At 42.8% G+C, this 27286-nt stretch overlaps 1 protein-coding gene and 1 pseudogene across 1 annotated transcript; both read left to right on the top strand.

Annotated features, from left to right (window-relative positions):
* Positions 1-2184: 2184 nt before the first annotated feature.
* On the top strand, positions 2185-22415 carry LOC147892060 (uncharacterized; annotated as a pseudogene).
* LOC147892059 (uncharacterized) lies at positions 21587-25710 on the top strand. Its single transcript, XM_087388666.1, has 7 exons — positions 21587-21988; positions 22321-23246; positions 23760-23924; positions 24038-24103; positions 24263-24328; positions 24419-24487; positions 24670-25710. Exons 2-7 carry the CDS (start codon positions 22539-22541, stop codon positions 25159-25161), a joined length of 1566 nt encoding a protein of 521 aa, XP_087244792.1. The 5' UTR covers positions 21587-21988; positions 22321-22538; the 3' UTR covers positions 25162-25710.
* Positions 25711-27286: the final 1576 nt, after the last annotated feature.

Below are 27286 nucleotides of genomic sequence, written 5' to 3'. Positions count from 1 at the left end.
ACCCTGCCCTCCATGGCCTTCTTCTCCTTCCCCGTTCCCCCTCCTCTACATTGGTATCAGAGCAGTTCTCGGGCCTATTGTGGGAGAAGACATCTCAAGTGCTGCATACTTCGATGTCATTTTCATTTATACTGCCAGGGTCACACCGTAACCCAATCGACATCCGTCTTCTTTTTGGTTCTCCTTCGCGGGAAGAGACGCAGGTTATCGTGGTGCTGATGAACATGAAGGAGATAAGCTGAAGCAGAAAAGGGAAGATGGAACTCTGCCATCCGTTGCGCCTCCAACTCTACCGTCCATCGCTCCAGCTCAAGCTCGTTTTTCTTTTCTCCTCGCCACCTCTCCATACATAGGCTCGATTGCATAGCTTCGTCGTAGAAGCTGACACGGGCCAACAGACAACCACGAGAATTTCCACATCTCCACCACCCTCGCGTCATTCCACCATCGCATCTCCGCCATCGTCGAACGAAACACATCTCATCACCATCGCTTTCCGTCTCTGCCACAGCTATCACCATCACTTTCCGCCGTCTCTGCCACAGCCACACAGCCTCCGTCGTGCCCACCGTTTCCGTCTCCGTCGTGCATCTCCTCCGCCACAGCCATCGCCTTCCGTCGTCCCGTTTTTGTTCCCCCTTCCATCACCACCGGTTCCGTCACCTGCCCGCGCCTCTTGCTGGCCACCGCTTCCACCACCGCTTTCATACCTTAGAATAATTTTCTAATCTATTTCCTAAAGTTAGTAAGGTTAGTTAACCTGGGGGGTAGTTAACTCGTTAGTTGTGGGTTAGTTTAGTTAGTCTAGTCCTAACAGTCCTAGTTAGGCTAAGACAGTCCTAACGGTCCTAGATAGGCTAGGACAGTCTTAGCAGTCCTAGCTAGGCTAGGACAGTCCTAGGGCTTTCCCAAAAAAAAAAACCTCTTTTAGGGCACTTCTACAGCCCTGTTCTGGGTCCTTCTCAGCCACTTTTTTTGGCTCATTTCGAGCATTCTCTCCATCCCCTTCACCAAGTTTTCTTCAAGCCTCTTCATCGACTACATCGCGCACTCATGGCCCCCAAGTGTGCACCCCGATCAGATGAGACGTCTCAGCATGGCGATGATGTTGCTCAGCAAGAGCAGATGCCAGTTACAGAGGGTGTATCTCCTTCACAGCCAGTTTCTAGTATGCCTACCGACACACAGTTTCTAGATGCATTGGCCTCGATGCTTCAGGGGGCTTTTCAACAAATGGGTCAGTAGTTGGGGTAGCAGCTCACCACTGCTATGGCTATGCACGATACACCTATCACCCAGATGGGTTAGCACATTGGGCAGTAGATCACTATTGCCATCACTATGCATGATAAGGGCAAGCAGCCCGCACCCCAGCAAGGGGATCAGTCGGATAGCCAGGGTGATTTTCTTGACCCGCGCAGGGGGTTTATGGCTGATGCCTATTGCACTTATGATTCTGGTTCTATGCATGCACCCCAGCATGGGGATTATGTTGATATGGGTGATGCCTTGCCCGTGCTACCGAGCACTTCATTGTTTGATGCCAAGCTGCCATTTGGCTCGCAAATTTCATTGGCTGAGCCATCCATTTTGGGCCGGCCTACTGGCACATTTCCGCCCACGGCGAGCATGCCTGGATTGGGTGTTGGTTTTCGAGGTAGTTGGGAGAGAGGCCAATCCTCTTCTCAGCCTTTCTCTATGCCACCCACTCACCGTGATGTTTTTGGTAGACAAACTTAGCAGGGATTGCATGCTTCGATGACACCTCCTGTGAACACATTCAGTCAAACTCAGCCTGTGTATCAGGGAGGTAATGCTTTTAGCCAGACGCATTTTGTGCATCAGGGGAGTGGTTCTCCTATCCAGCAGGATGCTGGAATTGGGCAGCATGCAAACATGGATGATATGTTCTTAGATGCCTTACATTCATACAGGGCCTTGCCTGAGGATGTACGTGATGAAATGCCCTTTTCACAATATGTAAGCTTTAAGCATGAGGATGCTAGATATGTTGGTGGTCACTTCAGGAATAATGCAGCCAAAGATGTGAAAGACAAGCTCTCTGTGCACAAGTTTAAAGGGGACACTCGCACTCCCAATGAGTTGGAGGAGTGGCTCATGAAGCTGGAAGATTATTTCTGGTTCTACCCTAAGAACGATGAGGACAGGATCATTTTTGCTAGTATGCATTTACAGGATTATGCACATACATGGTGGCGGTACATGAGAGAGTCACCTCAGAAGCCGACCACATGGAAATACTTCAAGGAGCTTATGGTCACGACTTTCGTCTCGGCCCTAATCCTCGAGCAGTACCTTGCTGAGTTTTATGCACTATCTCAGACGGGTACGGTCCAGGAGTACTTGCAGCGTTTTTGGAGACTTTCCTTGTTTGTACAAGACATTTCTGAGAAGGGGAAGCTGCTGTGTTTTATGAATCAAGGCTTAAATTCCCCTCTGGCTACTGATGTGAGAGCTCATAATCCCCAAACCATTGAGCGGGCAGCCCAGCTAGCTGAGGTGTTTGAGCCAAAATATGCGGGCAAGTACAAGCTTGTGTCAAGTAGCTCTTATGGTGCTATTTATGAGGCTAACAAGAAGTCAAAGTTTGCTGATTGGGCTGATAGGAAATCAGCAGTTACCCCCTTTCCACGATATCCAACGGTTACAGGGAGTAAAATGCCATATGCCAAGCCATACCGGCCCACGGACGCAATGCCAAGTGTCAAACCCAGTGCAAGTTCTGACAAATCAGATCTTAAACAACACTCCAGGGCCATAATGGACAGCAGGAAAAAGGCTAATCTATGCTTTAGATGTGGAGAGAAATGGACACCTGAGCATCGAGATGTGTGAATGTCAGCTCAGCCAAACTCAGCATGATAATTGAATTCTCAGATGATGAGGAAGTCACTGATGTTGCAGACCCCCATGATGTCCCTCATGAGGAATTGACAGGAGCTCATGATGCAGATGAAGCTCCTGACACAGCAGCCACAAAGGGGACTGCATTTCCCTTTGACCCGGGTGGGGCTATTGAGCAAGCCACTCATGTGTTGCATGAGATTGATATTCAGCCTACATGTAGCAGGAAAGGCTGTAAGCCAACATTCTCTCAGATGGAGCATCAACTTACAATGCCTTTTCATGTCAGAGGTGATGCTAATGGTAATGTTCCTATGGATGATGAGCAGATTTATTGGGATGCCCAGTCTAAGCTGTATACCATCTCACTTCATGCCTTGATGGGTGCCAAAAGTGCTGACACAATTAGGTTGAAAGGAATGATTAATGGCAGATCTGTTCATGTATTGGTAGACAGTGGTAGCACTCACAGTTTCATTAATTGCAGGACATTGCAAAGAGTGGGATTGATTGCTACTAAGATAGACCATGGCCTGAAAGTACAGATAGCTAATGGACAGCATATGATCAGCAGACATTGTTGCCAGGATGCCAAGATCAAGTTCTCTGAAGACTATGAGTTTGCAGGTGATCTTCTGGCATTGGATATGGGGCCAATAGATGCTGTCCTGGGGTGTGATTGGCTGAAATCATTGGGGAAAATCACCATAGATTTGAATGCCTTATCTCTTGAATTTTGCCACAAGGGTAGATCGGTTACATTGCAGGGCGTGGTAACTCGAAAATTGCAGGGAGCTCAAGAAAGAAAGTGCGATATATGCATTGAATGTCTCTATACCTCAGGAAGGTGGCATTCCCCATGTGGATAATTGTGAAATGCAAAAATTGCTCTTAGAATTTGGGAATGTGTTTGCTAATATGCCATCTCAGTTGCCCCCAAAAAGAGATGTTGATCATGCCATAGTCCTGGAACATGGTAGTAAACCAATAAACAAGGCCCCGTACCGACTCTCTAAGGTTGAACGGGAAGAAGTGGCAACACAGGTGCGAGATTTGCTTGAGAAAAACTTCATTGCTCATAGCACCTCGCCATTTGCATCTCTAGTACTCCTAGTGAAGAAGGAGGATGGCTCTTTCCGCATGTGCATTGATTACAGGGATTTGAATAAGACCACCATTAAGAACAGGTTTCCTATTCCCAGGATTGATGACCTACTGGATGAACTCAAGGGTGCTCAGTATTTCACAAAGATTGATTTGAGGTCAGGTTACCATCAGATCAAGATGAAAGAGGGTGATGAGCATAAGACTGCCTTTCGTATAGAAAGAGGATTATATGAGTTCAAGGTGATGCCTTTTGGTTTGACTAATGCACCAGCCACCTTCCAGGCACTCATGAACAAGATTTTACACCCCCTTCTTTTCAAATGTGTGCTGGTATTTTTTTATGACATTCTCATTTACAATAAGGATGCACAAGAACACATAGGCCATGTCCGACAAGTGCTAGAAATCTTGAGGATGCATCAGCTTTATGCCAAGGCCAGTAAGTGCACATTTATGGCAGATGAGGTTGAATATCTTGGACATGTTGTAAGCAGGCATGGAATCAGGGTAGACCCAACTAAGGTGAAATGCATTAAGGAGTGGCCGCAACCACATAATACCACGCAGCTCAGGGGTTTTTTGGGTCTTGCTTCTTTTTACAGGAGGTTCATCAGACACTTTGCCAAAAGGGCTGCCCCTCTCACTGATTTGCTGAAAAAGGATGCCTTCCAATGGTCAGAAGCAGCACAACTCAGTTTTGAGAATCTCAAGTATGCCCTTAGCAATGCACCTATATTGGTGTGCCCTGATTTCTCACGTTCTTTCATTGTTGAGATGGATGCCAGTGGCAAAGTTTTAGGGGCTGTCCTAAGACAGGAGCATGGGGTGATTGCATTTGAGAGTAGGAAGTTTAATGCCAGGGAAATGAATTATCATGTCTACGATCAGGAGATGCTGGCAATCTTGCATGCTTTTGCAAAATGGCACCACTACCTGTACGGTAGCAAGATTAAGGTCAAAATGGATCACAGGACACTCAAGTACTTTTTAACGCAGCCTAATTTATCCATGAAGCAGAAGAGATGGTTGGCTGCAGTTCAGTCCTATGACTTTGACATTGAGTATAGAAAAGGGAAAGAGAATGTGGTTGCTGATGCCTTGTCCAAGATGTGGTCATGCAAACTGTCTGCCATTTCCATGCTTCATCAGGAGTGGATACTTGGGATTCAGGAGGAATACATGCAAAATTCTGATGCAGCCCCTATCTTTGTGGAGTTACAGAGTCCGTCCAGCCAAGAACATGTTCGATTTCAGCTCTGCAATGGACTGTTATGGTGCAAGGATAGAATTTATCTTGTACCAGACTCCAAGTACAGGTTGTTGGTCTTACAGGAAATGCACTCATCTCCTATGTCAGGGCATACGGGTATCACCAAAACATATGAGAAGGTCAAAGAAAGCTTTATGTGGGATGGCTTGTGGTGAGATGTGGTTAAGTATGTCAGTGAATGTTTGCCCTACCAACAAAATAAAGTGGACAGCCGGTTACCCGCAGGCCTTCTGCAACTGCTACCATTCCTGAAGGCAAATGGACTCACATTGCCATGGATTTCATTACAAGCTTGCCTTCTATAGATAAGGGTTGGGATAGCATATTCGTAGTGGTTGAAAGGATGACCAAGCAGGCCCATTTCTTACCGACTAGGACTCGGTGCTCTGCTTCATAGGTTGCCTGGCAATTCATTGAGAATGTGTTCAAGCACCATGGTTTTCCTCAAGAGATTGTTAGTGATAGGGATGCTAAGTTTATGGGTCACTTTTGGCAGGAGTTATTCACTACAGTTGGTACTTCCCTTGCGCCTAGTACTGCTTATCATCCCCAAACGGATGGACAATCAGAGAGGGTGAACAAATGGCTGGAGGAATATTTAAGGCATTACTGTCATGACACACAAAAGTCTTGGGACAAATGGTTAGCATTGGCTGAATTTTGTTACAACAGCACCAAACACCTCTCTATTGGCATGAGTCCATTCGAGGCAATGTATGGATGCAAAGTGGGAATGCCTTCTAGGGTTGCAGACTTGGCTATGAAAAATCAGCAAGCAAGAAATGACTTGGAGAGTATGGATGCCCTTCTGCAGTTGGCTAAGAAGAATATGCAGGATGCCCAAGCCAAGCAGAAGAAGTATGCGGATTAACAAAGTAGGTACTTATCTTTTGAAGAAGGGGATTATGTGCATTTACGTCTCCATAAGAATCGATAAGCCTCGTTGAAAGGTAATACCAACACAAAGCTTGCCCATAGGTATTATGGTCCCTACAAAATCATCTGCAGAGTTGGGAAGGTAGCATATCAGTTGGAACTACCCAGGACCTCCAGGATCCATAATGTTTTCCATGTATCCTTGCTGAAACCACATGTAGGACAGTATGTCCAGGTTCTTCCTCAGTTGCCGCCTATGGATGAAGAGGGCCACATCATTTATGTGCCAGAGCAAATCAAAGGCTTCAGAGATCATGTGCTCAGGAACAAGGCTTACATAGAATACCTCATCAAATGGAAAGGTTTATCTGAAGATGAGAATTCTTGGCAACTCGAGAGCATTGTGCAGGACTACCCCTATCTCCTACAAAGCTGATCGGGTTCTGCTGTATTTTTCCATTTTAGGCAGCCTCATGGAAATTTTTAGGGCAAAATTCTTTGGGAAGGGATGGCTGTAATGAAGGTGGGAAAAGGACGGTTTTTATGTGGGAAATAGGTGGGAAAATAGGAAGGGAATTGTGGGGGACTATATAAGTCAACCCCAAAAGATTTGTAAGGTACGTATTGATTTGACATCGAATCTACATCACTTCTGCTCCTCCTCTCCTGTGCACTTCCCCTACCTAGTTCACTCTACCCTCTCCCCCCCCTTTCCACTCATTCTCACCTTGCCCTCCGTGGCCTTCTTCTCCTTCCCCGTTCCCCCTCCTCTACACTCTCAATGATTGTGTGGGAGAGTGTCTACTTAGCTATGTGTAGAATATAAAATGCTTTCCCAATTGTTTAACACAATAACATCCACTCCTATCTTCAATATTCAATTTCAAGCTCACTTTTGCAAAGTGATATTTGCTGAATGCACATTGCTAGCATGTGCCCAAGGAGGGGTATGCTCCTTGTTCTTATAATTTTTGGAGAGGAATCATGCCAACTCTCCCATCCAAACATATGGTTATGTGCTAAATGCAAAGTGCTATGTGCAGAATGAAAAATGCTTACTAATTATATAATACAAAAAAACCTACCCTTGTTTTCTATATTCAATTTCAAGATCAGAATGAAAAATGCTTACTAATTATATAATACAAACAAATCTACCCTTGTTTTCTATATTCAATTTCAAGATCACTTTTGCTATGTACTAAATGCAAATTGTTGCGTGTCGAAGGAAGGGCACGCTCCTTGGACTTATAATTTTAGAGAGGAAGCATGCCAACTCTTCTCCGACACAAACGTGTGTTTATGTGCTAAATGCAAAAAAGTGAAATGTGTGGGATGCAAAATGCGTTCCAATTATCTAATACAACAACATCTATTCTTATTTTCAATATCCAATTTCAAGCTCATTTTTGCAAAGTGCTATGTGCTTAAGGGCCATCACATGATCAAGTGTAGCTTATCACCAAACTATTTGTCAAGCATTTTTCAAGCTGCATTGTGACACGTTGGTGGGCAAGATTTCAAATTTGGGGCAGGTTGGTGCTCTCGCTAAGTTTTTCCACGATGTCACATCAGCGTAATAGTCAGATACGACCTGTCAACACTTGCTAGTGTGATTATTCTGAACATCATGTAGAGCTCGACACATGTCACTCCAGGCCTTAATCCATGAGCATATATCCATTCCAAACATGGTGCATAGCTTGACACATGGCAATCCACGGGCATATAGACATTCTAAGCATAGTGTAGAGAAATACATGTGCCACTACCTTTACTAGCGAGGAACATAGGAATACATGTCGTTATTGGACAACAATATATTGTATGACACATGGTGGTCTGCAAAATAGTGAAATCGGCTTATTGGTTCTTGTGCACCACCACCACATTGGCTTACAATGACCATTGCATTTGTTCAACAAGAGAGCTACTTTAGAATTAAGATTTAAACTAGAGCGTTGGACTTGAGAGCTTATTATTTTGGCGCAAAGAAGTAAATCAAGTTCATTATATCAAGCAAGTATTTGTATGCCCCATTACATAAAGAAGAAAAATTTGTATCAAACATTATATCAAGCCACGATTTGTATGCTCTGTTGCATAAAGCAAAAAATTCTAAAGTTAAATGTTGCCTTGAGGATCCCAACCTACAAACTAGTATACAATGGGAACCCAATGGGGATACATCTCACTGACCATTAGGAGGGCTGGCAAATATGCAAACCTAGCACCCCAAGTAGCACCCCAACCATGGTGGTGGATGGAATGCACTTTTAGCATTGTTTGATCAAATTTGGACACTTTTTAGAGCACTTTTTAAGCTCTTTTAGAGCACTATCATGATCGCACAGAGACTAACACAAAGCAAAAAAATGATTGCATGGAGACACTCATATTTTATGTCAAAAACTAGACTATCTAGTATCATGTGTGCTCAAGGGTATATTAGAAATTCCTTAGCACCCCAATAGTGGCATACTCTACTACAAAATCACAGTCTACTATAAAAAAATTATTACAAGAATCTAAGTAGATTCACCATTTGACACTTGGTGAGAGAATATGAGAAAAGAGAATCGTGTTTGTATTATTATAAAATTTATAAATATAACAAAATTTTGGTAGCCTTTGGCCCAATCTATTATAAAAATTTTCTTACAACAATCTAACAATTTGGCACGAGTTGAGGAATATGAGAAAAGACAAATGTGTTTGTCTATTTAAAAAACTTCTAAATATTACAAAATTTTGGCAGCCATGCACGCCCAATCTACTATTACATTTTTATCACAATAGTCTAAGTAGATTCACCATTTGGCATGTGTTGAGAGAATATGAGAAAAGAGGAAACATGTTTGTATTATTACAAAATTTGTAAATATGACAAAATTTTGGCTGCCTTGGCCCCTATGGATAATTGGCCGTTTGCATCATGAGGTGTATAATTGAGTCCTACATATGAAATTTTGGTCATTTGCATCTCTCGGTACATCCTAAAGGAGGTTGGACATAAAATAGGTCACCTCTAGCTCAAAAGGAATATTGCCCTGCCTTGCAACCCTTTGAAGAGGGCCACTAGTGAAGCTCCACTCCAAAGAAAATAAATATTTCCCTGCCATACAAGCCTTGAAGCTAGTCGGACATAAATAAGGGACATTAATGAGCATAAGAGGCAAATGAGTAAACTCTTCCAAAATTTTTTGAACTACTTCATCGATGTGTTTGAATGGGATCCATAGAAAAGGACTAATGTAGGCCATTTGCATTTCAACTCCTAGATCTTGAGACCAATCGAGAACCGTTGTTGAACATGAAGCCTGAACACCACATATCGCATTAGAATGTGGTCGACCACCTAGATGAAAGAAGAAGATAAAATAGGGATGATGTAGGTAATAGTAGCAGCAGGAGTTGACATAAGAGCACACATGGTGAATAAGGGAGCAAGTGGTGGAGAATAGGCAATGAGAATTAAAATTCTATATGGCAACCAGAGGAGCTGATGATGAGAAGTGAAAAATAGCATTAGAGAAATAGCACCACCAAGGGAGCTAATGAGAAGTGGAAATAGCAATGTAGAAATAGCATTCGAGAGAGCGAGAGAATTTTGGACGATGAACAGTGGGAGCATAAGAGGGGAGCAAATGAGCACTGGAGAAATAGTGTTAGATGCTATCTTTAAATGCATGAAGACATGGTTGCTCTTCTATTATTCTAAGAATACGACATGTCCAAAAAATTATTAATGGCCTTTAAACAATTAAAATGGCCTTGGAATTAGTCACATGCTAGCCTAGTGGCATGTCCAATTAATTATGAGTTGCCTTTAATGAATCAATCGATCACTCATGCGCCCAAGGCATGCTAGCCAGTGGATTACTTCATAATGCAAAATCAAGTCTCAATGGCTGGTAATTAAGTGCTCACTCTACTTATTCTACAGGCAAGCTCGGTGGTACATGCCAGTCAGATGGTTGTCATCATGGTTACAGTTTGAATCATCATTACATTCTTGAATTAACGCCATCCTTGCACAAACTCAATTTGAGACATATACTTGCGTCTAATGCAAGCCAACCAAGTGGCTCCACTCCCAATGGCTGGGTCGCCAAATTAAGCCTTGATGATCGATAATTAGCTATTCACTTTACTTGCTCTGCATGCGATCTAAAGTGACACCTCGCTTTACTTACTCTGCATCCAAGCTCAACGGTTGTCATTGTGACTAGTAATGGCTCACTCTACTTGCTTTGGTTGTTGTTATCATGTGACTGGTACTGGCCTACTCAACTTACTCTGCATCTCCTCTGCATGCAATTAGCTGCTCACTCTACTTACTCTCTCTACTTACTCTACATGCAAGCTAGAGTGATGGCTCACTCTACTTACTCTATATGAAGCTAGGCGGTTGTCATCTTGACTGGTAATGGATCAGTCTACTTACTATGCATGCAAGCCTGATGGTTGTCATAGATGCTCACTCTACTTTGCATTCAAGCTCGGTGGTGTTTGCATGCAAGCCTAGTTGTTATACTTGTGATTTCACTTTGAATAATCATTACTTTCTCAAATTTTGACTTGTAACATTCTTAAACTGATGTCGCTCTTGCACACTCCCCCTTGCATCCAATGCATGACAGCCAGCTACTTACTATGCATGCAAGCTTGGTGGTACATTTTACTTAAATGGATGCCACCCTTATAGAATCCCTTGCACTCAACCTTTTTACTCCATAGCACACAACCTCTCAGTTTGGACATGATGAAAACTATAAGTAAACTATTTGCTTTAGTTTACTTAACTTTAGAATGGCATAGGGAGCTTCTAAATAGTTGACTTGTGATGTTATTGATTCAAATGGATTGTTGCACAAGAGAAGAAGGCAAGGTTACCTGTTGGGAAAGGCTATGACAACCTTCTTTTACTAAAGAAAAGGTCGATGTATTCATTCTTCCATGGAAGTCGTTTTCCAGGGCAAGGCTTGCCAAATGAAAAATGTTTTGTTTTTAAAATGTCAACCAATGTTCCAGCATCTGGTGTGGATCTTGTCAATCGCATGAGAAGACGAGGAAATGGTGATTTGAGGAATTCATGGGTACAATTTGATCACATCCATTGAGTGAGTGATGATGAGCTCCTTGATGAACCTATGTATGCAGGGCATCATGCGATTAGTGATGCTCTTTGCATGGGTGGAGCACAATGGCATGTCATGTTTATGATCCTAGGTATAACTTCCCTCCATCCTTATGTATCCATGTTGCTATCATCAAGAGAGTTGTGGTATAATATTTAATAATGTTGGCTTTGTCTACCAGTGTGCAAGAATTAATGACCATCGTCACATGTGAGATGAAAGATGAAGATGCTGAAAGCCAAAACCTATTTTGGGAGATGTTGAATGCCACAATGAAACAATGTGGGTATCCCCCTGCAGATTTTCATGGTTTCATGTCTAATGAAGCTGGAGCGAATTTGATAGCTGTGAGAACTATTTTCAATGGGGGTCCAAACAATATAATTGTTGGGAGAGAGCGCTCATGTCTCTTCCATTGGGAATAAAGCTTGCATAAGCACACAAGGAAATTCGTCAAAGAGGATATGAGGAATGAGCATATCACCATGTGTAAGAATTGGAGATTATGTAAGACAAAGCAAGAACCAACCAAGCAAATCTCATTCAAAAGTGGTGGCATGCAGGACATGTCCGTGAGGCTAACATTCCTTCAATGGACATATGCTTTAGTTGGTGGGATGTGCGGATTTTCCATTGGGGGAATCTCATGAGTGCAATATGTATTTTGTAGATAAATGTAGTAAGCTAAATAAAATGTAATAATCCAATTCTAATCACCTCCTTTTTTACCACAGGTAACAAAGAGTTCCTTGGAGGAGGCACACACTCCAAGGTCAAATCTAGTTGAAAGCATGCATGGTAGTTGGCTAGCAGGAGAAGGGTTTAAGACAAAGATACAATTATATGATTGTTGCATTTCGGACATGGCAAATGCCCTATTACAAAGTGCCAAACAATATGCATATATGATTGGCAGGCATGTTGGGGATGGTCCTAACTTGGAAGCCTTAATGCAAAGAGTGACCTCAAGGAGTACACCTTCACCAGCACAAGTTGCACAAATGGTGCATGAAACAGTTGTAGGGACACCAATGTATGAAGAACCAAGACCATTACATGGGGATAAGGTAACAGTTGAAAGAAAGAGAAGCAAGTCATCAAGTATACATTTAGAAAACACCTCACATAAGCCAGGGTATGTGATGGAGACCAGAGATCGTAAGCAAAGAGGGCGGCTGAGAAAAATTAGGTTCGAGATAGAAGGTGGAGATTGGCATTCAATAAAACCGTAAGGTAATACCCAACCAGTGGATGTTAGGGCTTCCACAATGGAGCAAGGTGGAGTTCAAGGGGAGTCTACAAAAACATCATGGGGAAAACATGGCACTGTAGGGGAAGCTGAAGGATCTTAGAATGAGACCATGCCCACAAGAGAACAAGCCCCAACGGCTCCACCTATGAGACAAGGAGGCCTTCCTAGTGGCCTCTCTATTGTTGAGGTGCCTATCCACCGTACCTTTTGGGCAATTCGAAGGACCTCCAAAAACTCTAAAGTGAAGTGTCTTAGATTCATAGATGGAAAGGTTAATTGTAATCGATATATACAAAGCAATTCACAAGGAGTGGTGGCACCCTGTTTCTACTCTGAACGGCGGCATCCAAGGGTAGGAGGACCAAAAGCACAATGGATGTGGTTTTGTAATGATGATATAACTCATACGCACCCAGATCATAATATCATGCATGTTCCTGAACGTCCATCTGTGTGGAAGGTGGATGTGGAAACAAACATCACAAGTGAGGAGATAGGCAATCTCATCAAGGCTGGTTTTTGACTGCAAATAGTGGATCAAGCCCATGTGAATTGGAGGACACCAAATGTACCTCAAGGATCGGCACTGATGCCAACTAATTTTTGTGATGCACATGGAGGGTCGACATCCATACCAAGGAATCTAGCTCAACACACATTGGTAAGAACCACAAAATGGAGGCATGGCATATCTAAGGAGGCTGCAAAAAGAATAGCTAGTGCTCAATCTATGCATGCTGTTGTCATGGGAGAAATGACAGTGGAGCTTCTTCATCATAGTATTTTCCATTTGAGAACAACAGGGTCTGACAAGGCTCGGATGTCTTATGATGTGCACATCAAGACTGAACCCATGTGTACATGTCCAGATTTTCAAAAAAGAGAGTTGGGTCAAAAACCTTACCTGGCATGCAAACATATCTATTACATCTTCATCTGTGTATTGGGATTGGATCCAAATCAACATATGCTTATTCATCAACCAACCCTTTCCACTATTGATGTTTCATAAGTCCTTAGCCGACCTAGGATCAATCCATAGACCTGAATGCAAAATATAAACTTGGTTGGTGTTATGATAGCCCACTTTTTGATGTGACACTATTTTTGCATCGACATGCAATACATATTGCTCAAAATTTGTTGTGTTGAGTCAACACAATGTTCTTAATGTGGAACATTTTACTAATTTCTTTGGCCTTTTCAAATAATAGAACTACATGAAAATTGGCATATGCTTACTTGAAGTTTCATTAAACCTTTGTTGCCTTAGCAACAATCCATAGACTTGAATGCATAATACATATTTGTTGGTATTGTGATGGCTCATTTTTATATATGATATCATTTGATACTGACTTGCAATATAAATTACTTGGATTAATAGCTTTGTCTTTTTTAGTCCATAGAATTGCTAATTGCTTTGGTGTTTCCTAGGATAAATCCATAGATACAAGATAAGTAATTACTTTGTTATTTTTTTGTTAGTAGGCCTTTTTTTATGGGACTCTAAAAAAGCTCACAAACTTTGATAAATTTCAAAAAAAGCTCTCATTAAAAAGCTCACAATAAAAATTTCCCCATGTGTACTTGGCTACCTTGCACAATACTATAGAAAGAAAAAAAAGAACTATCTCCTATTGTTGCAACTCACAAAAAGAAATAAGAATAGAAGCAGCAGTTCCAAAGTAGCACTGGCTACATGACTGTAGAGCACTATTTGCGAGGAAGAATCAAGCTGTAGACTGGCAGTTGCAATAGCAAAAGAAGAAATCGGCCTTCAGAGAAGAAGCCAAGACCTATAACCTTGCTCTAATACAGAGATGTGAGCTTGCTTAGTGGTGCCAACATAAGGTAGCAAAGAAACGGCTAAGAGGGAAAACTAAGAGGAACAAGTACTCTGGGCTCAAGAAAACCTAGAAGCTAAGGAAGATAAAAGGAGTGGAAAATAACAGAGCAGATAGAACCAAGAAAGCAAGTACCTTTCCATTAGGTGATGCCTCTATAAATAGGCAAATTACATTATCCATCTCCTCCTTCCGAATGCTTCTACCCAATCATGGGCTATCACAATCATCTCCATCCAATCATACATTTTTCCTCTCTACATCACTCTCAAGCCTCTCCATCTTCACATCTTTCAACATTTTAAAGATCTTTAAGACCATTTTTGGGCACTTTCCTAGCATTATTTGGCCAATATTTAGCACTAACAGTGCTCAATCTCTCTCTTTCCTCTCGGGTTTTGCCCCTATTTTGGACTATACTATGTTTGACAACTTCCCTAGGGAAGGCCTAATGAAAGAAATTCATCTTGTTAAGATCCTCTTGTCAACCACTTTTGAAGCACTTTTGTGCACTTTTCTTAGTAAGTCTATCAGCACTATTTGACCACAATAAGTTTATGATTTACTGGATAAGTGTAATTGCGACCCGCATGGTGGTTTTAGGATAAATATTCATTTTAAACACATTGTTTGACCAATATTTAGCACTCTTTTAGCACTATGACCACAATAAGTCTATGATTTGTTGGATAAGCTAACTACAACGAGCACGGTGGTTTTAGGATTAACTGAAACATTAATTTTAAACACGCTCCAACCACCAGGTTGGTCTAAAACATTAATTTTAAGCATGTTGTCCCAACCACCGTGCTGGCTTTAAATATTAATATTTAATAACTATTAATTAAGATATAACAAGTTCCAACCCTAATAGGAAAAAAGGAAGCTCATTTTGGGCCTTTTAGCCTTATCAATTGAGAATATTCTCTCAAAAAGGGGGGCATGTAATTTTTTTTGCAAATTAGCTCAAAACTTGTTGGACTTTGCATACTTTGAACCTACTCTTTGAGAGGTTTCCAATCATATATACCATGATGGGGTTTGGACATGGGAATGGAAAGATGCAGGGAAGATTCCTATAAGATTGGAAAGCTCTCAAAGAGTAGGTTCAAAATATGCCAAGTCCAACAATTTTTTAGCTAATTTGCAAAAAAAATTATATGCCCCCCCTTTTTTGAGAGAATATTCTTAAGTGGGTTTCTCTGAGGGCCCCAAAATGAGCCCCAGATTTTCCTTATACATCGGGCTGGTTCAACCATGGGCATGGACCACCAGGCATGCAATTCAAAGAAAAGAAATAATAACAAAAAATAATATTTTGCCTTTGTGTTTGCAACCTCAATTTAAATTACATGCAATTCAAAGAAAGGTAATAATAGAAAAGAAAGAAATCAATTGAAAATTGTAGTCTCGGAGTGAGTTTACAAGGATCAACTTTTTAGGGCACATTTCACTCTAGCCTATGCTTCTTTTTGCTAGGTTTCACACCCTCTTTGGCTTGCCTAAGAAGAGAGGGCTGAATGATTTCATTCTCAATTACTTGGGGACGAGTGACACCAGCTAGCCCTACAATGGCCATGATGCTATGGAGGGACAATAGTGCCATGGGGGAAATTGGCAAGGCACATCATGAATTGCTTATCCTGCCAGTTGGCTGTGAATTTATGAAGACAATATTTTGGGATGGATTGAACCAAGTGACCTATAGACTTCCTCGCCTGAGTGCTCTTATATGATAGTAGCCATCTTTTTTTGTCAGATCCTTCAACATTAACATTTTCAAATCTCCTCCATTTTAGAGCAAAAGGGTTATCTTCCCTCATTTCATTTGGACAGACATGAAATTGCCTCTTCTTTATCTTCGGACTCTAATGCTTGCATGTGCCACAAATGTATTCAATGCGGTGCCGCTCACGATCTCCCTTTGGACAAACCACTAGCTCCCATAGAGAACTTAGGCTACAAACCCTAGTCTCCATTGCAACACATGATGAGGATCCAAGTGGCCTACAGACCGTGCATTCATCGGGAAGACATGGTCATTAATCCCCATGGAGCAATGCTCCACCACGACCAGGTCTTAAGTCATTCATAGCTTACTGGTCCAAGTCAAAGTCTAACAATAAGCATTCATGTCTTTGAGTTTCCTGACGTGCCAAGGCTTACAATGCTCAAATCTCCTCTGCCTAATTGAAATTTCAAGATTATGATCCATAAACTTGAGATACAGCTCCATTTGCTGACCCACGAACATGCGGGAGCAACAGTATAGTGCTATGAGGAAAACAAAACAAAACATAGTACGTGCAAAAATGCAATCTAATTTCCACCTATGGGAAAACAAAACAATTGAGAAAACATGTGTGCCTCAGGATCCATGGAGCGCCCTAAGGTGGATGGAACCTATGTGGAGACATGATGAAGAGAATGCTTATGACATGTACCTCAAGTCAATTAGTTACCAAGATAGATTAGCTTCGACTCATAAATAGAATCTTGAGTGAATGTGCATTTTTCACTTATACTCAACAATACATGATAGGCCTCTTATATAGAGAGTGCCCTTTGAATAGTCAATACATGTGGGATCCTCTAATCCATATCTCTCCTTGTGGATATCCTCAATCCACATCTCCACATCATGTAGTCTACATCCTAGGGTGGCTACTTTAATACATTCCTTAGCACATACCTTTGCCTCTAATTCATGCGCTCATGGCACCATATCTCAACACCTCCCCTTGGTGCCATGATCCTTTGGCTACTACAAGGTGGTCAAATGTGAGTTACATTCCATCACCTCCCCTTAGTGCATACATTGCTACTTAAGGTGGTCAAGTGTGGGTATTACAAGATCAAATCCTCCCCTGGGTGCTTACATGGCTACTCTCAAGTGGTCAAGCTTGATTTACAAACATATGGGTTGAAGGTGGTAAGGCTTTTGCTTTCTCAATACATGTTGTCGATGGCGTTCTCTTCTTTGCTTGATGCATGATGCTTTGTTCTTCCATGTAATGCTTTATGTGTGGATGCCATATTCTGTGCTATGGCTCATACACTTGTGCTTTTGGCATGCTTATGACAGCAATGTGTGCATTCATACTTTGTTTTTCTATTTGTTGCAAAGGTCTTACCAGTTGATTTCTTTCAATATTGGTATTGTCTAATTACTAAAAATGATTTTGATTTAACAAATGCGCGGAGCTCGAAAAGACAATCACTTTTCCTTTTTGGAGCGTGTGCAAATTCTTCCTGGATTGGAAGTTACGCTTTGTCGAAGCTTTTGTGAAGAAGAGGGGGCCTTGATGATGTGGCACAGGGATTCACATGTAGAATTCAAACTGTGCTTAACAAGAGGCTGTGTGCTTAAAAGGCACTTAATTACTAATCTTACCCTAACCATGGTTTCCTTTAGTTGACTACAAACTCAACCATAGTTACATCTTATCTTATGCCACGTGGCATTTTTCTGACACCTTGGAAACCTTATTCCAAGAATTGATGAGTGGGAAGTGTGAAAATTTAAAATTTACGGAAGTAGCAAATTTTCAGTTGCTAGGTTTTCCCCCTCCGGTGATACACAAAATTAGATATTCCAAACAAGTGCAATGTGGCCTAAAATGCTTCAAAACACAAATAGGCCAAAGGGCATGCTATCAGATTTGATGCTGTGTATTATGAAATGCAATGACCTTTGGCATGCTTATAAGCCATATAGCAAACAAGTGCATGGAAAAAGGAAAAACTCAAAATTGTAAATAGTGTTGGATTTATTAAAAGATCTTTGCACATGCACAAATTGCACATTTTTAACATCTTTCAGTTTAGGGTGAATCTATATACCAATATCAACAACTATCAATGTTTTAAGACCACCATGTAGTAGTTCCACTAGTTAGATTCCAAATTTTCAATTTCAATAAAACAAAAAAAAGTTATGGAGCGTGCCCTCAAATGGGTGTGCATCACTTTAGCACAACATCGGGAGGCCCATTAACCCATACCAAATGTTCTCATTTAGGTGTGTCCTTGGGTTGAGGAGAAGCTCACATAGTGTACTTTTGAATGATTACTTGGTTGCATGTATGTATAGAACAAAAATTTGATGTTTTTAAATAAATTACTATTTCCTATACTCTTTAGGATGCATGCTTCACATGCAACATAACACTTGTAATGCTTTAACTGTCTCGTTCCAAATCATTATTCCATAATTTTTTTGTCTCATGTTCAAGTTTGGAATTTGTATTACAACTTGAAGACAAAGTTTTATCAAATTCCATTGAAAAATGCATAAATTATGGGTCATGCAAATACCTATATATAGAAAATTGCCTGAACCTCACAAAAAATAGCTACACCCAAGCAAATAATGACACATCAAGCGCCTTTCAAAAAATGTTACTGCCAAAAAAGAACAAAAAGTCTCAGTAGAAATAGGGAGCAGCCCAAGGTGGCATAATGAGTGAATGCCAAAGACTGTGAAATATAGGCAGGATCAATGAATGAATGATGAACAAAGGATGTGATCATAAGCCAATGCAATTTGTGAGCATCTCTTAGGCATTGCGCTACTCAAAAAGTCATTTCAAGAGCCATAATCTTCTTCTTTTTTAATGTGTTATTGTCTCTTTTTTCGTGTTGTGCTTTGTTGATGGCACAATTAGTCTTCTACTCTAACCTAAAGACGGCCTACCCAACCTAGTTGAATTCTTTTGAGTGATTTTTGGATGAGATGTTCGTTAAGCATTGCTTTTATTTGCCAAAAACGTTTCATGCATGTTTAAAAAGCCTAAGCATTGCTTTTAGTTGGAAAAAAGGTTTCATGCATGTTTAAAAAGAAAATATTTTTAAAAAAATTACATGTGTGTTGCACAATCGAGGCCACATACACACAAGATATTTAATTTATACTTTTATTAGGGAAAAGCTACCATGGGTAGAAAGTGAGCCTAAATTCGTGTGTGTGTGTGTGTGTGCGCTCGTCTCCTAAGTTTGAGTGTTTATGTATGTATGTGTGCAAGCATGCATTGGCATATATATATATATATATATAGAGAGAGAGAGAGAGAGAGAGAGAGAGAGAGAGAGTGAATGTCTCTTTGGAGTGTGGTTTGGGGCGGGAGGGGATGATTTTTTTTGCGAATGCTTTGCCCCTCATCAACATCACATGGTTGCTCATCTAGCCGAATCGTTGAGTAAGCTGAAAGCGAAGTGGTGCCTATGTGGTGGAGGGTGTCTTGACAATTTTTAAGTTCCCATCTAGAGGCCTGAGAGGTCATGCTACTCATTTAATCAATGCTCACTTGATGGGAGATGTCAAAGGGCAAACCAAGAAGGTATTTCCTTGCTGAAAAACAAGTGAGCTGTAGTTAGCTTAGGTTCATGAAAAAGGGGTAGCTTCTTGGAGCGAGTCAAAATGAAGTTGGTTGTATTATGTATTCTAGAATCTGCATATGTGTAAAGAGACCGATATACGATATGGGTAAATGTATAGTACTGTGCATGATTTGGCTGGAAAGCTGTCGTGAAGATGAGGAGGCTTGGAAACAAGGTTTTTAGGCCTGCGAGTCTGCGAGCACGAGAAGAACGGGAGTGACGGGAAGGGGAATATGGTGAGGGAGACGCGGGGGGATGAGCTGGGAGGGAGGGAGTTGGAAGTTGAATCCGGACGGTGGGATATTGCCAGCGAGGTCCGACTGGTCAAAAGAGTGTCGGAGGAAAGGAAAAGGTCCAGGCTGCAGGGCCCAAGCTCCAGCAGAACGCAGCACGGAAAGAAGGGGAAAGAAGGCAGGGAGAATTTTGGGCGATGCGGCGGGACGGTGCTTCCAAAGCCATGAATGCAGATCGCACGCGTGCGCTTCTCCCCTCCGCTCTGACCCTGGCCAGCTGAGAGCTCATGACGATCTGTGAGAGATTTCTCCTGTTGGCTTCCGTCCAACCGCTGATCGCGATCGCCTGCTCCTCGCCCCCCGCCGCTTTTTCCTCATCACCCTCGCATCATGTGACGAAACGCAACGCTGGATCCGCATATCATTAATTACCTACCGTTGACGGCGATTTTGCCGGAAGAAGTTTCCACCGTGGCAGGGCTTGCGCATCATGATTCTTGCTCCGAGGTCCCAATCAAGTGACGGAGCGCGTCAGTTCCGTCACTGCGCGCCCAGCAAATTCCGGCACTCGGGGGTGTCGGAGCCCATCGAAGGGCGACGGCCGGAGGGCCAAAAATGAAGGAGCAAGGTACGTCCAAATGGAGTGACGGGTGAGGGATCGGATTGAATTGCTGGAGTGACGGAGGACGGATCTAATGAATCAAGTCATCAAATCTGTCACTGCGCGCATTGATTCCGTCAGGCGGGGGTGTCGAGCCCATGAATTCCGGCAGAGATCGACGAGCGAAAGGCTACAGGTGACGGATCCGACGAATTACGTTCCCAAATTCCCAATCAAGGTAACGGAGCCCATGAATTGCGTCAGAGCGCGCATCAAGTCCGTCGATTGATTAACGCAGCGCCCATCAATCGCATCAAGCGGGGGTGGCGGGGGAATTCCGTCGATTGCAGAGCGATCCGGTCAAGCGGGGGTGCCGGGAGCCGGGCCACATCGGAGCCCATCAAGTCCGGCAAGGGGGGGAAACGGCCGGAAGGTTGGAAAGACGGCCGAAAACAAGAAGACAAGGGAGGTGAAAAGAGAGAGAGAGAGTGACGGAGGAAGGATCTGAAAGAAGTACGTCAAGAGCGACAAGGTGGTGAGGGGGGGGGGGGGGGGGGTGAGGCATGGGAGACTTGACGGACGGGAAAGGTGCCGAGGTGGGAAGTAATAATAAGAAGCGACAGGGGACGGGAAGGAGGGGGGGGGGGGGGGGGGGGGGTACGTGGTCTTCACTTTTTAATTTTTTCTTCTCTCGTTTAACCCTCTATTGTCCCCCCATCACACAACAGTCAACGCCCCCCCCCCCCCGCCCCTCTTCTTCTCTCTCTCTCTCCCAATCTTCCTCCCTCCTTGGATCACACAACTGACCTCATTCATCTCCCTCTCAGCTTCTCCATATCTCATTCCTCTCCCTGCCTTGTAACTCCCACACACACACATACATCTCAGCTTCTCTCCCCCTCCCTCTCTCCCTCCTTCCTTCCTTGGCCCCTCCTCCTTTCACACACTCCCCACCTTTCTCCTCTCTCCTCCTCCCCCACCTCCTTCGCATCTTCCCTTCCTCATTAAACCCCCCCCCCTCCTCCCTCCCTTTCATTTCTTCCTCGCTCCTTGCCTTCTAGTGCCTCTCTAGTCATTTTTGTATCTCTAGAGGGCACCACGGTTTCTTTCCATCGACTTGTATCATTTCCCGATAACCCGCCGCACGGATTTTGTGGCTTAGCTGGCTCGCCAGAGCTTGCTTTCGAGTACTCCAGTTGCCTTGTTGCTCTTGGGTTGCCACACTCTAATTTCCCAAGGAGCGAAACGTCCAAAGCTGTTTTCAGGGGGCGGAAAACGAGAGTCCATAGCTGCAATGTAGTATTGCCCCCACTCTACTATCTCCGATTCCACCACCGACAGGGTGAGAGGTTTGAATTATGCCAGGAAGCAATCTATCTCGTTTCGGATCACCCGATCTAGCACAAAATCTCATTTTGTAAGTTGCTCTTTTCGAAGTTAAAGCTTGAAACTTATGCATGGTAACGAGTTCTCAAGGTATCGAGAGATGAGCATTTGTAGCTGCAGTATAGCTTGTTTCATGGGAAAAGCAGGTCGATCATGAGTTCCGGAACTGCTACGTGTCTCTACCTGTTGTTTCCCTTGACAATATTTGTTGCTTGGGCTTTCGTCCAAAACTTTTTCTGAAGCGAGTGGTATCTCTTTGTTCGGTGCAACTCCCCTCTAACAATGCTTTTTTACTGGCTTTCTGTGAAGCCGATGTACGCTCTCTGCTGAATGCCGTCTAATTGTAGCTTTTGGTGACTACAGGCATTTCCAAAACGCTTGATCAAAGCCACACGGGAGGTCAAGGCACTCTCGTACTGGTTTTGTTCAGGGATATAGGAAAGCTGGCTGGTATATAGCAAATTATCCTGTAAGAAACATTTGTGAACGCCCCCAACATCTCGAAGTAACCAAAAGGTTCTCGCGTCCTAGTCTTAGATGCGCTGAAGAATCGATAATATTGAAAGAGAATCGACACAATCATGGATGATTTCTTGGAGCAGATGCTTTCTGCTACGCCATGGGGAGATGGGGTTGGCATGAACAGAGGCACTTGGGATGCAACTGCTGTGAGTTCAGTAAATGGTATGATTATCGATTCTATCGGGGGAATACAGGGTCTATCAAAAATGTCTACAATGCCGTTGATGCCTTCTGGCCATTTGGTAGGAGCTCTGGAAAAAAATAGCGCTCCACAAGAAGGCAATGGAAGTGCACATGCAGGAGAGAATACACAATATCGTACGTTGTCTCCCCAATTCGAGCATCGAGATGCCTTGTATGACTCATCTCGATCACAAGCCCAAGAGAGTACTCACATTTCATTGCCAAGACTTAGCGAGGCAGGAGCAGGTACAAACGGACCGGTTGTTTTGCAGCTCAACAACAGTGTCTCACAACCTCTGTCTTCTGGCGGAGGTTCGTCAAGAGGACACCCTGTGCTGAAAAATAATGGTTTTGAAGGTTCTGGTTATCACTCGACATCTCACAATCTGCAATCGTCAAACTTGATGGCACCAGCGTGGAGACAACCCTTCCCTGGCAATATGCCACCGATACCTTCAGCTTTAGGCCAGGGGCAGCCAGACACCCTCTTATTGCATGAAGAAGGAGTGAATAATGAAGTGCATTTAGGGAAAAGAATCCGAGATGATGAAGATATGTTACGAGAAAATCGGCTGGGAAATATGGTGAGGAGATTTCATTAAAATCATACATAACTTTCTGTCTTTAAACAAAATGGCATTTTGTTGATTTAACAGGTAGCTTACTCTGAATATGCGAACTCAATCTTGAACATCCAAATGGGTGAGACGGGGCAAAGGGAGCTGGGTGTCTGAATGTCGCAGAGAGAAAAGAGAAGGGGCGCGCGGGGGGGGGGGGGAAAGTCGCAATTTGTTGTTAGAGAAGTACAACTTTTCGAAATTCACGAGAAAGCACACCCAGCGAGGGAGTATGAGAAACTTAAATATACTCCATCTTTTTCAAGAATTTACATTTACGGGCTAGGCCAAACAAACAATTGGCTGGCATAATGCTGACTTTCTATATGGGGACAAAATAACTACGAATTACGTCACATCTTATATTTGGGAGGAGGGAAGCAGGGCGGCCGGTAGAAGTGAGTTAAAGCAGCTTTTTTAACTAAATTCCCGAGTCGTTTCTTGATTTCATGAGTAATATGGCATCCATTTCAATCACAGATTCATATTGCACAATCACAAGGGCTAGTGCAGCCAGGGCAAGGCTACAGGGAGCAGTCACCTCTTGGTCAGAATCCTGATGGAGCTGCTGCAAATGGTGGCACAAAGCCTCGTGTACGAGCCCGGCGAGGTCAAGCTACAGATCCACACAGCATTGCTGAGCGGGTCAGATATATGCTGCTTTGTAATGTTTTAAAGTCTGCAGGATCTTTCCAAGGGGATATTTAGGCTGCATTCAGGACCTTACCTTAGGTTGAATTTATGTCATTTTATGGCAGAATCGCAGAGAAAGGATTGCAGAGAGGATGAAAGCTCTTCAAGAGCTTGTTCCAGATGCTAATAAGGTGGGACTCTTCCCAGCTACTGTAAATTGCTACCTATGATATAATGAGCATCCAGATAATTCACATTGAGCATTGGCTGTGGGGGAGAATACTCAACAGTTTCTTCTAGTACTTTTAATAAAGTAGTTACTGATTGAACTACCTTTATAACATGTGCAGACTGATAAAGCGTCAATGCTGGACGAAATTATCAGTTATGTCAAATTTTTGCAGATGCAAGTGAAGGTTGGTCTTTATTTCTGCAGATTTCCAATGCTTCTTTATTGGAACCTTACGTGTAAAGAGAACATACTGATAACCTATGTTTTCCTTCAGTGTCTGAGCATGTTCAGGCTTGGTGGCGCTGGGGCAGCTGCCCCTCTGTTTGCTGATCTCCCTGCTGAGGTAATCATATTCATATTGGATTAAGTGAATGCATTTCTCACCTCCAATGCATGCAAATTACTAGTCTATTTGCATTAGCGAATTCATGGAGTATTCCTTTCAGGTTTTTATTAAATAGATAAATAAACAGAGAGAGAGAGAGAGAGAGAGAGAGATGCCTAATTGTTCTAGCTGCCTTCCAGGGAGCTGGTAATTTCATGGCAGCAAGCCTTGCTCAAGCCAATGGGGCAGCTGGCCCATCTCAAGATGGTATAGCCTTTGCAGAGCGTCAAGTGGCTCGACTTATGGATGAGGATATGAGTGCAGCCATGCAGTATCTGCAAAGCAAAGGGCTTTGCCTGATGCCTATTTCCTTAGCAACAGCAATTTCAAGCACAGGTGCAAGGCAGCAGGCCACACCTGCAAAGGATTCTGATGGTCAAGGACTTGAGGAGCAATCTATGGAATTGCAGGGTGCGGCTTCAAGTGGTAACAATACTCCAGCTGTGATTGCAGCACTTGCTAGCAATGGTGCTACTGCAACAGTGAATGAAAACATTGCTAAACCAGGCGGCAATATGCCTAGAACCATAAAAGATATGCTCATAGATGATGATGCAAATGACAAAATATCTAACACATCCCTTGGCTTGCCTTCTAGTACACTGAAGGGTGAGCCAAAAAATAGGGATTGAAAAGTAGGGAGATAATCAAAGTTGAACTCAATGCAATCAGGTAGACTGAAGGTATGGCAAAGTTGGGTATGCATGAGGTAACCTCCTAAAGACGTCATGAACGTGGTACACAATAGACAGAAGTGTCTTCTTTTACTGTGTTTGCAAGATCCATAGAGCAGCAACTATGGCAGCGTTGCTCTTCATATTAGCCTCAGTTGCAGGCCAATTCTATGTACCGGTCAACCAGGCATAGCGTTGTCATCATTCTTTTTGGTATGGGAGATCACTTGAGTCCAGCTTGTAATATGTAGGGATTTTAGGGCACGCAAGCTCATGAAATTCCGGCTGAAATTCACGTTTTTATCATTAGGGCCAACTTTGCTATTCCTTCAGTTTACCTCTTATCGGACGCATGTAATCCGGCGGGCGCTCACAAAACTTAAGCATGTGGCGATTTCTCTTTCGAACTGGTCAAGCTTTGTATGGTAATGATGACACTACTCTTCAAACTTACAATGTCTTTATCCTGCATATGCTATAATGAGGCCTTCATGAACATGGTTTCATCCATTCATCAGCATTATATGCTCGTATTTACTGCGAACATACATTTCAACTTCTTGTACCAGAGCCAGATCGCTTTATTTTCCTTAGATAGCAAGGATTCGTTCTAAATCTACACGCTACGTAAAAGAGGATAATTTGAGAACTTCAGGTTACGTGCTCATGCACCTTTGTCAAGATTTAAGTTGATATACAAATCACGAACTAGGGATGAGCATGGCAGTTTGAGAGGAGAATCGGTGAGTGTGCGTAAATTGTCACCTATGTATCAAAGCTTTTTTGGCCTGCCGAAATGGGTAGGCCTTAATAATGGTTTTATGTTCACTTTTTTTTTTGGCATTGATGGGAGGAGCATACGAAAATCCCATGAAATTCTCCACCTTTCTCTCTCTCTCTCTCTCTCTCTCTTCTTCTTCTTCATCCCTTCAAATCCTCCATTTTTTTCTCCCCTCTCTCTCTCTCTCTCTCTCAGAGCTTGCAATTCGCCCCCTCTTCCGCTCAACATCTAGGGCAGGCCACATGAATGAAATTCGTCTTGTTTCACAAGTGAAAGAAAGGAATGACTTTTGTCATTCATCATAAGGCCTAACCAAAAGGTTGGCTGTACCACAAGGAGCAAGAAAAATGACCAAAGTCCTCAATAAAGTCGAGCTCATATGAGACAAACTAATAAAAGAGGTAAAACATATAAATCTTTACTCTCAATATAAAACCCTATTGTACACCCTTAAAAGAGGTATGTGGCTTAGGTTGCACTCAAGCCTAAAATCGTTGCTTTTCACTATGAATGGACCGTCTATCATGTGCTTGCCAAATTCCATCGGAATGAGCCCTTTAGAATATGTCTACATGAGGTTGCCCCAAAAAAAAAAAAAAAGTTTACTCTCAGCCCAGGTCTCCCCCTGACATGTGCTTCTTGTCCTAGGTTTCAAACTAGGAAAAATGCTAGCAACCATGGATTGCCACCATGGACAATTCTCTAACAACGCTTGACCGCCATCTAGTTGAGTTACCAACTCATGTGCTTGCCAAATTCCATCGGAATGAGCCCTTTAGAATATGTCTACATGAGGTTGCCAAAAAAAAAAAAGAAGCTTACTCTCAGCCCAGGTCTCCCCCTGACATGTGCTTCTTGTTCTAGGTTTCAAACTAGGGAAAATGCTAGCAACCATGGATTGCCACAATGAACAATTCTCCAACAAGGCCTTACACTCATCCAAGCTATGGCTAGATTAATATACAGGTATATACAAAGAGAAACCAAGGCCACCCTTCCATTTAGATGTGGTTTGGAGGGCCATCGGAGTGCTCCAACAACATTCAGATCAAGATGGTCGAAAAAGTCGTGGAAAAACTCAACGAGAGCACCAACCTGCCCCAAATTTGAAATCTTGCCCACCAACGTGTCACAATGCAGCTTGAAAACTGCTTGACAAATAGTTTGGTGATAAGCTACACTTGATCGTGTGATGGCCCTTAAGCACATAGCACTTTGCAAAAATGAGCTTGAAATTCGATATTGAAAATAAGAATAGATGTTGTTGTATTAGATAATTGGAACGCATTTTGCATCCCACAC

This window comes from Dipteris shenzhenensis, chromosome 17 (assembly GCF_047967505.1).
Source record: "Dipteris shenzhenensis isolate YYH24624 ecotype China chromosome 17, Dip_SZ_1.0, whole genome shotgun sequence".
Classification (NCBI taxonomy): Eukaryota; Viridiplantae; Streptophyta; class Polypodiopsida; order Gleicheniales; family Dipteridaceae; genus Dipteris; species Dipteris shenzhenensis.
This window is presented reverse-complemented; position numbering and strand designations above follow the sequence as displayed.